The sequence below is a fragment of the Carcharodon carcharias genome, chromosome 16 (assembly GCF_017639515.1).
Source record: "Carcharodon carcharias isolate sCarCar2 chromosome 16, sCarCar2.pri, whole genome shotgun sequence".
NCBI lineage: Eukaryota > Metazoa > Chordata > Chondrichthyes > Lamniformes > Lamnidae > Carcharodon > Carcharodon carcharias.
The window spans coordinates 86,462,923-86,476,324 of record NC_054482.1 but is presented as its reverse complement, the minus strand read 5'-3'; the positions used below and the strand labels follow the sequence as shown (position 1 = coordinate 86,476,324).

The following is a 13,402-nucleotide window of genomic DNA, read 5'->3' as shown; positions in this document are numbered from 1 at the left end:
TTAAAAAGCTAGCTGCAAATCTGATCTGTGTGTGCTGGTGTGTTGTGAGAGTGACAGCAGAAGAAGATCAACTAGGCACCTCTGCAGCTTGCAGGCAAAGTTTCTCTCCCTCTCTTTGTTGCTGGAGGCAAGTCAGCAAAGCCACAATCAAAAAGGAAATAGGACAGCTTCTTCAGCCAACCTGCAGAACCAAATGTTTCCAAACCAACTGCTAAATTGCCAAAGTCAGCTGTACCGGAATCACCCACCTTAACGGCTACGATGTTTCGCCTTCTACGCTTCACAGACAAGCCAAAGACTGATTTGTATATCTTTTTTATAACTTTTATTTGGACTCAGCTTCTCATTTCTGATCTGTGTGTATGTGTGTTGTGTTTTTATTACTTTTGGGGGGTTTTTAGTAACTAATAAACTTACTCTTTCTTTGACTCAGGAAAGCCTGGTTAAATTGGCTGCTTCTAAAACATTACTACATTTGGACTGGGAGAAGGTATCCAAGGTGGGGAAGCGATACCTTTTAAATTAACTTTGTTGCGACCAACCGGCGGTTGGGGGAGGAGGGGGGTGGTGGGGGGCAGGGGTGATGTGGAATAAAGAAGAAGAGCCAGCTCTTTCCTTCTCCTGGGAGCATAACAAAATTGAGGTCCCATTCGTGAAGTTAACGTTGGGGAGACCTAGTCCGGGTACCAGTCGTAACACCGTTACTGAGACTAGCTTTCAATTCCATATTTATCAATTGAATATAAATTCCACCAGCTGGGATTTGAAGCCATGTTCCCAGAGCATTAGTCCAGTGACATTACCACTATGCCACAGCCTGCTCATAAGTATCAGTAGCTGAAATTGCAAGCACATAAACTTAGCAATTTAAAGCATAGTAACCATGATCCAGCAGTCTTTTGTGGCACTCTATCTGTGTAGCGATTGATACTTTTAAAGAGGCAGTCATGGTATTATCCCAATTATATGGATTTTCTATTTGTTTTGCAGGGTAAGCATTTAAAAAGTTTTAATTTTTGTGTTGTCAATAATTTGTTTAATTGTGTGTGTGCTTTTTCTTAACCAGTGATGTAAAATTCATTGTTGGAGAGGAGAGGAAAGTGGTATATGCCCACCGCTGCATCTTAGCTTATCGCTGTGAGGCATTTAATGCCATGTTCACCAAGCAACATTTGTCAAGCGATGCAAAAGAAGCCGAAATTCCATTTGTTCTCTCAGATGTGCAGCCAGCTGTCTTTCTGGCTGTGGTTGAGTTTCTCTACACAAACTGCGTGATGCTGAGCAGCAAAATAGTGAGTACATGACTTTATAAGCTAGATGGATAGGTTTTAACTTGGGCAGTTGACTGGCTGAATGAACCAGCCATCTCCGCCTTGCATAGCATAGCCCAGGCCTCATTACATTAGAATCAATGCACTTCAGAAAGCAAATGGGCAATGGATGCAGTTAATTAATTTTGGGCTAGATGGCAAACTAAATCTTAGCAGAGGAGGGCAGTCACAGTTTTGGAGGGGGGAGGGGTAAAAGGTGGCCTTAAGCGCAGTGGGGAGTTTGGGGAGAACAGTGGGAGCTCGAGTAGGAACTGCCCAGATTATCTTTAAGGGGCCCTAACCCCTGGCTTCAAGAGAATAATTTAAAAGTTACCCTTTTGGGGCCTCCTTGCTGTACCACCAGTAAAATAGGTCATAGTGTGCATCGAGTTTGCTCTGGTCTGTCTTTAAATGACAGTCAAAGCCCTATGCTTGTTTTGGGACCCTGATTTTCATATTTAAAGGGGCTTATTGCCTCAAACAAATAGATGGCTTGGCATTCTAGCAGTAGGCCTCTGTTATGGTGGCAATGGCAACATTGGTATTAACAGGATGGTAAGCCTAATGACCCCAATGTGAGGCCGTTATCGTTCTGTTAATGCCGACTTCGGCAAGTTAAAGTCAGCCCATTAAATATCTTTTGCTCTGGTTAGTTTTGTGCTGTAGACGAATCAAAAACAGCTGCTGAAAATGGTTTTGCTTTTGGCAGTTGTTTGCAACAGTGGAACCTTTTGGCCTGTGTTATGTATTCATGATTAAGGGAGAGCATCCAGTTGCCCTAACATTTTCCCAATTATCCCCAGTAAAATCCAACCACCATAGAAACACATCACTATTTTTAGCTTTTAGTTTTAATATTCTTGGTTTCAAGCTAAAAATATGCTACAAGTGCACACAGACTTTCTTCAATACTCATCAATCACCCATAATGTTGCACGTGGAGAGGGAAAATCAAGTGTAATCTGCTGGGGAAGTGGGTTTGGAGTCGGGGGTGGGGGATAATTCAGGCTTTATTATAAAGATAAACCACCTGTCCTTATCGTTATATTTCCCTTATAAATTCCTGTTCACATATGTAATAAAATCTTCCTTTGTAAACTTGTTATGCTGTAAATACACCCTCCTCTTGACAAGAGGTTTGTGCAGACATAAGATTTATTTCATATGTCAAGTAGATAGCTCAACATCAACTGACTGAAATTTGGGAAGCATTGAAGTTGAATTGGTTGGAACTGCGTAGGTTTTTCTGCAATCTGATGTAAGGGAACCCAGTCACCTGCAAGTTCCCCTCCAAGCCACACACTGCCCTGTCTTGAAACTATATTGCCATTCCTTTACTGTCGCTAGTCAAAATCCTGAAACTCCCTTCCTAACAGCACTGTTGGTACATCCATACCACATGGACTGCAGTGGTTCAAGAAGGCGACTCACCACCGCCTTCTCAAGGCCAGTTAGCGATGGGCAATAAACGCTGGCCTCAGCAATGACACCCACATCCTGTGGGAGAATTAAAAAGCGTTGACGAGCTGAGGAACACAAAACTGAGACACTATAGCATCAGCACTCCTGGGAGGGCAGAATCACAGCTGCATAGACAAGTTTACAGTTTTCATTACAGATGTGGACATAGGAATTTATAATGAAAAAAGTTGAAAGGAAATATACACAGTTATAAAATTTCCTTTGCATTTTATAGATGTGTAGAACATTGTAGACAATGCTGGTGGATGGAGTAAAGTTTTCATGCTTTTGGAACTTGTGACGTCTGTTTGGGTCAAAATGATGCTAGTGGCTACTTTCCAGATTTCATTTAATGCTGTGATTTAATTCCAAGTACTTTGTTTATGACTGAAAACTAAATATTCATGTCAAAGTAAAGGATCACCAGTGGCAAAAATATTTCCATTAATAACATTTAAGTATTCTCTCCGTTGACCGAGAGAAGTGGACTGCTTTCAACCTGCCCACTACTCCAAGAGGAGTTGAGTTTTCAATCTTTGTTATCCATGCTGAAGAGCTTATTGCAATAGAATTGTTATTTTTCTTCACTTTATGCGACATTGGAACCTTCAGCTCAGGTCACTCTGGAAGCTACATGGAACAGTGGAATCGTTAACTCAGGTCATTTGGTTTGCCACATACTACCCAAAATCTTCAGCTCTGCTTATTCAGTAGTCCTTGTACTCTGATAGAATTTGAATCACCATTCCATCAATTGAAAAATAAAATATTCTTATTGTTTGGGATGAGTGAACTATAATGTGAGAAAACTTGATTTGTCTCTCATCTGCCACTGGATGCCTGTAGGAATCAAAACCTGTTCTAAAGGAGAGCCTAAAGCTTAATTTTGCTAAATTGAGAAAATGTCCTTCCAAATCAGAGATTCTAGTTCCAAAACTTGTTTTTTTTTGCTCCGCTGAAGAAACATTCTGTTAGCCATAATATTATTTCTTGCCAGACGTTTCTCAGTTGAGTATGAGATCAAAATGTCTTTTCATGCAAAGCATTGAGTAGGACATAGGCTGAGAAATCTGAGATCCCTCGGCATTTACAGTATAAAGGAGGAGACTTAATGTGCCACGTCCCAGAGCTAAAATAATCAGGTATACAGATTTTTCTTAGGTGTGATTTGTATCCATAATTGGGATTTATTTTGTTTATTTTTTTCCCTTTTTCTGAAGATGCTGATTGATGCTGGGGTATGATTTCATGAGCATTGCAATCCTCTGGAACCTTGCTTATGTGGCCATTCTTCATATATATGTTTAAACATTGAGGCTGTTTGACTGTTAAGCACAGTTAAGCCCCAAAACCATCCATACCCAATATTTGTTCCAGTGGAATTTAAAGCAGGGAGAGGCATATGGGTTAACGAATAGCATTTAGATGTGGCACTTTATTGCCTTCCCTAGGCTAATTGCTCTATTGGTTAACTTTGCATGGATCAGGAATTAAATCCGAGACCTTCTGATTTCTATGGTTCAACTACATGCTGACTTTACCAACTGAATTACCTGGGGAGCTAGAAATACATGTTCTTATACTTGCTAAGATTTCAAGAAATAATTATAACAAGAAAAAGAGCATTAGTGAGTCTGATATACAAAAACACAATTGGAGTTATCAATGCTCTAAACTTGATATAGAAAGTCAACACAGAGATAGAAGATGAAGGCAACAAATGTAATAGGTGAACATTTGACTCCTGCACTCGAATAAATATCTGTGTGAAATCAGCAATCCAATTTGCATGAGGTCATGGATATATAATGATATTAGACTTTTGGAGTGATCATAAATGAAGTGACAGGGAGCCACATCAGACCAATCCAATCAAGACCCACATTTTGTATTTTTGTGAGAAGCCCTAAAACATTTTTAAAAATTCTTTCATTTGTTTTAAATATTTTCTTCTTCTTTAGGTTCCCCACCCCTGTGCTCTATATTTGTCCTCAGTTGAATGGTTTGTAAGTCAATAACTTCCAGACCTTTTTCTTAAGCAATTGTAAAGAGATACTCTGGTGCAATGACTTGTCTTTTGATATTAGGAGAAGCTTGCATTTTTCCCTTTTGTCTTTGTAATAACATAAAAAAAATCCATTAAATATTTTTAGAAGGTATTTTTTTAGTCCCAGTTGAATATTTTCTACCCTTTAGCGGAGAGACTAAAAAAAATTAAAAAAAGACCATGACTGGTCTGTAACCACATAGCTGATGCCATTCTTGTCAATGATGTGGAGTGAGTATCCTCCAAGGGAATCTGTTTTGCTACTTCATTATTTACTGTGGAGACTACATGGAGACTGGCAGCTACTTGTTGAAAGTGATTACCACTGACATACGAACACATCATTCTTGCTTCTAGATTGAAGTGTCCATTGAATTAAATAGGTCAATACTAATCCATGATCATGATTTCTGTTAATTTGTTTGCTTCAACCTTCTGTAAACTTTTTCCTTTTCTTCAGGCTCTGGATGTACTTACATCAGCAGTGGAATATGGGCTGGATGAGCTTCAAAGGGTAAGACTTCTGATAAATAATATTTGGTTAACAAGATTAGAAGGACAACATTGTCTGTTGCGGTAGGTATGTAGAAATCTAAAATACATAGCTCAGTTCAACTGAAGTCATTGGGATGGGCTGTGATTCATAAATTCTTTCACAGCGCAACTTCCTAATTTCATAATACTGCTCATATTATGATTCATGCTTGCTTATGGAATTTGTACAGAGGGTTGGAGAATGCAAAAGTGATTAAACTAATTTGTAAAATACATTATCACTAGACTCCTAAATAATTAGAGTATAAATGCAGTTTATTTAGCAGTTTATTTTAAATGCAAATTTTCCTTCCTTCAGTGAATAGCTCTTTGTCCCCTACCTGTGTGTTCCACTCTGATTCAATGTATTAAAGTATGAGGGGGAGGACTGAGAGGTGACCTAGTTTATTTTGCTTTAAACTTTTTTTTATTCATTCAAAGAATGCGGGCTTCGCTGGCTGGGCCAGCATTTATTGCCCATCCCTAGTTGCCCTTGAGAAGGTGGCGGTGAGCTGCCTTCTTGAACTGCTGTGGTGTAGGTGCACCTACAGTGCTGTTAGGAAGGGAGTTCCAGGATTTTCACCCAGTGACAGTGAAGGAATGGCGATATATTTCCAGGTCAGGATGGTGAGTGACTTGGAGGGGAACTTCCAGGTGGTGGTGTTTCCATCTATCTGCCACCTTGTCCTTCTAGGTGGTAGCAGTCATGGGTTTGGAAGGTGCTGTTGAAGAATCCCTGCAGTGTATCTTGTAGATGGCGTTTACAGCTGCTACTGTGCGTCGGGGGTGGAGGGAATGAATGTTTGTGGATGTGGTGCCAATCAAGCAGCTGCTTTGTCCACGATGGTGTCAAGCTTCTTGAGTGTTGTGGGAGCTGCACTCATCCAGGCAAGTGGGGAGTTTTCCATCATACCCCTGACTTTCAAATAGCTGAATTTAAGATTTCAAGAAAAAATTTCCCAAAAAGTGCCGTAATTATTTGAGTAAAGTATATTATTTCCAGAGAAGTGAGTATCATACATAAAGGGAAGGAAATGCCTTTATTTGACCTTTACCTCAGTGTGAATTTGAATGTAGATTTGAATGGAAATTATATAGAGGTGACAGCCACAGTGTATTTCTGTCATAAATTACGGCAGCATTGATATAACATCTGAGAGTTTTCCTCAGTTAGCTCTCCAAATAGAATACTGAGAGCTCTATTTCTTAGCATTAATTGGTCTGTATAAAGTCCTCCTTGGGATTTTGAATTGTTTTGGGTAGTTTCTCTGCTGTTAGTGCAATTTGACCCCTGTACAATTGGGTGGATTTGAAGGTGGAATGTTTTACCCTAAGTAACTTTTGTAGTAGACACTGTAACATAATTTAAAAGGGAACTGGATAAGTATTTGCAAAAGAGAAACATCAAGTTTATGTAGAAGGGGCAGGGAATTTCTCAAATAACCTTGCATATTAAAATGGTTTATCTTTGTCCCTAATTAACATGAATCATGGTACAAAATTCACTTCTTGTGAGTGAAAATGTTATCTTTATTACATGATTCAGGCTAGTTTCCAACCTCAAAGGAAATATATTTCATGCGTGAACAGATGATATGTGGATATGTGCTTTACCAGTGTTTGAGAAAGTGGTAAAGGAAGCATCAAACTTTGGCCTAGTTTCTCAAATGCTTTATCGTCAAAAAAAGCATCAACATAGTTACAATGGATATCAAAACTCTTGCAATACACAGGCATATCAAAAATGAGTTGCAAGAACCATTTATTTAAAGACAAGCTGATAATCCACGTGTCTTATACATGCGCTGGAGATGCTGTTAGTCTGTCTTTAGCTTTTGAACCCTCACTATGACAAAACCCTGGAACTCCCTTCCCAACAGCACTGTGGATGTACCTGCTTCACATGGACTGCAGCGGTTCGAGAAGGTAGCTCACCACCACCTTCTCGAGGGCAGCTAGGGATGAGCAACAAATGCTGGCTCAGCCAGTGAAGCCCACATCCCATAAATGAATAAAAACAAAAATAATTTATTTCCTTACGTTTTCATTATAATTGTATTTCCACTGCCAGACTGACTGAAATCAGCTAACTCAGCACATCCTGAGGATTGAGCCTGGAAGCTCCCCGGTTAGTGACTTACTAACTTGGCCAGTTTAATTAACAGGCAAGTTATTTCTATCCAGTTTCGGGATCTTTTACTCACATCTCAGTCTTTTCTGACTGAGAAGGCAAGAGATATGGAAACTTTTCAGACCTTCTCCCAGGACAGTTCTGCAACCAATCAGTGAGAAAGTAAGACTTGCATTCATAAAGTGCTTTTCATGACCACCGGATGTCTCAAAGTGCTTTCCGGGCAACAAAACACTTTTGAAGTGTAATCAATGTGAATTTGGGTGTTTTGAAGTGTAATGTGGGAAATGCAACAGCTAAATTATGCACAACAGCTCCCATGAACAGCAATGTGACAATGACCAGATATGTTTTTTGTGATGTTAAGTGAGGGATAAATATGGACCAGAATACCTTGGGATAATTCCCCTGTTCTGCTTCAAGATACTGCCATGGGACCTTTTACATTCACACAAACAGGCAGATTGGGCCTTGATGTAATGTCTCATCTGAAAGACATCATCTCTGACAGTGTGGCACTCCCTCAGAACTGTACTAGAGTGTTAGCCTTGGGTTTTTTTGTGCCCTGGAGTGCAGGAGACTGTGATTGATTCTTCTCAAAACCATTGCACCTATCCCTCCAGTCAGGTCATGTTGGGAAACTTGCCTTGTGTGGAACAATCATGGACAGGAACTTAAAACCGGGCACAATGTACACTTCTAGAGAAGAATGTGAAGTTCTTGATATCAAGAACCTAAAATATGCTGTAAAATAATGGGCTGTAAATTCCCTCCAAGAAATTTTAAAACATTTTTATGGCTGGGAAAGCAGTTATGGTTCGACATCGAGGTTAACAATCCATTCAATGGGTTCAATGTGAATGGTTGTGATGCCACCAGGAATGGATCTCTCAGCTGAAGTTCAGTATATCACCAATGGTCTGACTTGGACGGCCATATTCACAGTTTGAGCTGTTCCTCATTTTTCACTTGTGGAGCAAGTGGCCACATCTTCCCTGACCCGTCCTGACCCATCCTCAAGCAGTTGATGGTTGTCCGGATTTCCGTGGAAGTTTGAAACCTGGGGCTTCACCAGTTGGGTCAGTTACCAGGTTGCAATTGGTGATGCACGCAATCATCCAGGTGGAGTGCCATTGAGAGGTGGGGCTGTCGTCAATTTGTAGGATGCGGAGGGTGTTCCAGTAGGGACTATGGGAATTTCAGGCAGGTGTAAGGGTTTTTTCGAGGTCATGTGTCAAATGGGAGTGCAGTGTTAGCTGTCAGTCGGTGGTGTTCTACGGGATGGACGTTTTCCTTGCGGACACCAGGAGGTTCAATATGTGTTAGCACAGGAAGCCACTCAAGCTGTGTTGTAGATATCTACCACGTTTGTGTCGCAGCTGCAGAGCCAGGTTGAACAGCAGTACTCTGCTGTTAGGGAGGCAGGGCGAGTGAAGCAGTGCATTCTATGTTGGCTCAGCTGCCCAAGGTAATAACTACCAGTTTCCGTATGAGATGGGTCGCCCATTTAGGACAGAGATGAGGAGAATTTTTTTTCTAAGGGTTGTGAGTTTTTGGAATTCTCTTCCTCAAAAGGCAGTGGAAGCAGAGTCTTTGAATACTTTTAAGGTGGAGGTAGGTAGATTATTGATAAGCAAGGGGGGGGTGAAAGATTTTGGGGTAGGCGGAAATGTGGAGTTGAGGTTGTAATCAGATCAGCCTTGATCTCATTGAATTGTAGAGCAGGCTGTAAGGGCAGAGTGGCCTACTCCTGTTCCTAATTTGTATGTTTGTATTCACTGTCACCTTGGCCTTAGCTTCAGTGTTCTGCAGGTGTTGCCGCTAGGCCATTGTTCGGTCAAGAGTGCTTCCAAGGTGTTTTGGTGTTGGATCGTGGATGAGTGGTAGGCCACAGAACTGGACCGATGTTCCTCCCTGGCCTTCGAGTTGTCCAGGTGGTAAGCTGAAACCACAGTCTTGGCAGTGTTTGTCAAAATTTCCATTTTCTGAAGTAAGCTTCCAGAGAACATAGATCTTCAGTGAATGTTTGCTCAATGTCCTGAAGTTCTTTAGCCTGGAAAGCCAGGGCCAAGTCGTCAATATATGCAAAAAGCCGTGACTTTGTGAGAGGGAGGTTATTGGTATATATACTGAAGAGAATTGGTGCAAGGACTGGTCCCTGTGGGAGCCCATTAGTGCTCACGCGTGGATGGCTGATTTCATTTCCAAGGTGCATGTGGAACTGTCAGTTGCTGGGATCATGGGCTAGAATTTTGAGTTCAGTGGCTGGGTGGGGTTGACGGCCAAGGAGTGGCCAGGAAACGGCCGACCGCCCACAATCAGCCCCTGACCGTGATTTACACTGGCGGGCCAATTAATGGCCAGCCAGCGTGAAGCGTGCACTGATATGATCAGTGCTGCCTGGGTTTGGGGTGGGCAGAGGGCAAGCGCTGAAGTTAGATCGGGCGCGGGGAAGTTTTCACAGAAAGCTCCCTGAAGGCAGAGAGCTGCCTCATGGAGCTGAAGACTGCAAAAGTATCAAATAAAGATTTTTAAATCCAGTAAAAAAAAATGTCCAAGCAACACATGCGGTCACCTGAGCATAGACATTATAAAAATTCTGTGCATAGATTTCTTTTTAAATTTAATGATGGAAGCCTCCTGAGAAATGCAAAGGCCACCTGGCCGATTTGCTTGCCCGCCAGCCATAACGTTGGATGGGCAGCGAAAAATCCCAGTTAACTGCACCGTTAATTGGCTTAATAGCTTTCTTAATTGTCAGTGGGCATGGCTTCCAAGTTTAGTGCGTGTCTGCCAATGGAAATATTGCGTGAGTGTGCAATGACATTGGGACGCTCACCTGACGTCATTGTGCGCTATTTTATGCTCATACATGTCGGCCGTACGTCGAGCGAAAAATTCTGCCCATGGAGTTGATTAGTTGTAGCGTTTTGACACAGTAGATGATTTTGGAGGGTTTCAGTAGAATGCCTGTGGGCCACACTGTGGCATAGGCACAGGATAAGTCAACAAAGGCAGTTCTTGTGTTCAGGCTTTTCTGGAAACTGGCCTGAATATGTGAGGTCAGTGTCAGGACCAGCTTGGAGTAGTTGCAGCCTGTGCGAAAACCGGCCTGTTGGGAGGCATTGCCTCCAGCATGGGGAAATAATTCCCCTTCAAGTTCCCCTGCAAGTCACTCATCATCCTGATTTGGGAATATCTCACCGTTACTTCACTGTCGCTGGGTCAAAATCCTGGAACTCCCTCCCTAACAGCACTGTGGGTGTACCTACACCACATGGACTGCAGCGATTAAAGACAGTAGCACACCACCATCTTCTCAAGGGCAATTATGGATGGGCAATAAATGCTGGCCTAGCCAGTAATGCCCACATCCCATAAATAAATAATAAAAAAGATTATTGCTAAGGTAGTTAAGGAGTTAAGCCTTAATATTATGCACACCCAAACCCCTTAGAAAAAAACTTAGCCTCTGTTCTGAGAATAATTCTTATCACAGCACAAATTTCCAATACCCAATTTGAATATGCTTTGGTTCCAGAATTCAAGCTAAACTTAAGGACAAATCTTGGGAGGCTGAAGATCCATTTTACTTGCTTTTGCAAATGTGTCTAACTGGCTAGGATCACAAACGAATAAATTCCTCAATTATCTGTTTGCCAATATTATTTACCTTTGCTGAGATTTGGTGCCTTGTAATACGAAACTTAACATTTCTGTGTGCTCCCTACAGGCCTGGACGTGCCTCCTGAACCAATTCCAGCAGTTCAAATGAGTCTAGGGTGCCATGTCCTGAAGCTTTTAAGAAAAGATCACATCCAGCATTGCTTCCCTAATGTCAGTTAGGATCATCACTTTATAAGATCAACTCACATCAGTCAGTGGATCTGTGGTTAGGGGAGAAGCACGCTATACACAAGAAGATGTTTGCGTAGTTTATTTGTTCAAAAGGGAACGAATATATGGCATAGGAGAGTGTTTTGAGTGATGGTCGTGGTGTATTGAACTGTGCTGTATTAAGGGTTGTGGAGAATATTGGAGACATTTCAAATTTAAACTGTTAACGCAGATGAGAAAACTCAAGTATAATATAAAAAGTGTTGTGTTTGATGGGAATTCTTACCTCCCCTACCGAGGTGAGTAGTCAATGTGTGGAACAGAGTTTTTTCATTATTAAGGAGGGGATTGGAAAAATAGTTAAGTCCAGAATTGAAGGTTGGAGGGATAGATGTAAACATAAATGAATAAATAGACTATAGAAAACAATAGTTGGCTGGATGAATGGACCGAATGTTTTTTTTTTCACTCCTGCATGATTGCGTAGTTACATGTATCCTTAGTGGAATGTACTATGTTTAGCATTGTTCACACTTGCAAATGTGAACCCCATGATTTTATGATTTGTTTTAAAGCTTCTGCTTCACATGAGAAATTAAAAAGAATATAGGGTTCTACAGTTTTAAATTTCTCATGTGAATTATGAACATTTAAAAAGAAACTTAATAAAATTTGGACTCATGAGTTGCTATATTCAAATTCTCTTTTGTAGATGCTTTGCTTAATTAAGTATAATGGCCAGGGTGAAATTTTTATGAAGTTTTCTCCTTTTGGAAGTTTTACTTGTGATTATATAGACTGCAAATTATTTTATTCTTTCGTGGGAAGTGGGTGTCGCTGACAAAGCCAGCATTTTTTGCCCATCCCTAATTGCTCTTGGACTGAACATTGCATAGAGCAGTTAAGAGACAACCACATTGCTGTGGGTCTGGAGTGATGACAAGACCGGGTATGGATGGTAGATGCATTTTATGTCAATTGATGCTAGTTTCATGGTCACCATTACTGAGACTAGCTTTATATTCCAAATTTATTAATTCAATTCAAACCCCACCTGCTTCCATGGTAGGATTTGAACCCACCAGAGCATTAGCCTGGGCCCCTGCATTACTAGTCCAGTGACATTACTACTATACCACCATCTTCTCCCACCTCTCTAATCGCTTTGCCCAGTCCTCGGTGTAACAGACCATAATACATCAAGATAAGAAGCTGCTGTAGTTGCAAATTTGCTCGCTTGTTTTTTTTAAATGGCTTCCTTACATTTCAGTGCTGCTGATATTGGTGCTGACTGCCACTTTTCTAGCCATGGGCTAGTTGAGCTACTTTCTCATTTCTGGCCTGTATGAGCCTTTTGCAGCCATTATGTTTTTCAGAACACCCTCTGAAAAGATGTTTCAGAAATTATGATTAATTTGAGAATGATGAGTGAATATTGCATGATTACCTTCAAGGGAAGCGACTAAGGGGGTAGAATAAAAATAGCTTAGGAATAAGGAGCTGAATGTTATGAGGGGATGGGGGTGGGGTTGTATTGCTTGAACCCCCTCCCCTATTGCAAAAGTTGATCACCAGCTGAACGACTGCCGCGTGTAGAAATGTCAGAGACACATGGTGACACTGACGCATGTAGAAATGTCAGAGACACATGGTGACACTGATGCATGTAGAAATGTCAGAGACACATGGTGACACTGCCGCATGTAGAAATGTCAGAGACACACAGTGACACTGACGCGTGTAGAATAATGTGCTGCTGGTGGGCTAAAAGAACAGAGTGCGGAACTCTCCCATCTCAATTGTGGCGGGTTTCTTGGTGGGCGGAAACAGAGAATCCAGTGGCAGGCAACAGTCGGAAACCTGCTTGTGTAAAAATAGTTTGCAAATCCCCCAAAGGCGGGTATCCTGCTGACTAGTGGCATGAATATCATTTGCATTCATTAAATTAACTTCTTGCCGGAATCAGGTGCCGCCTTCCAATCCTGCATCGCTCTGTTGGTCTGAATCTCGATTGAGAAAAGGTGGCATACACACGTTGCGCTCGCGACTTTGAGATGAGTGCAAAACAAATAGCCTAACTAT

The 13,402-nt window shown here is 41.3% G+C and overlaps 1 protein-coding gene across 2 annotated transcripts in view; it reads left to right on the top strand.

The window, feature by feature from the left end:
- The window catches only part of LOC121289270 (BTB/POZ domain-containing protein 19-like), a 177,330-nt gene that overhangs the window by 7,908 nt on the left and 156,020 nt on the right, over positions 1-13,402 (top strand). For both annotated transcript variants that reach the window (XM_041208536.1, XM_041208537.1), the window contains exons 2-3: positions 1,067-1,292; positions 5,279-5,332. In XM_041208536.1, the coding sequence (XP_041064470.1) occupies positions 1,067-1,292; positions 5,279-5,332 (280 nt within the window). The remainder of the gene's footprint in view (positions 1-1,066; positions 1,293-5,278; positions 5,333-13,402) is intronic.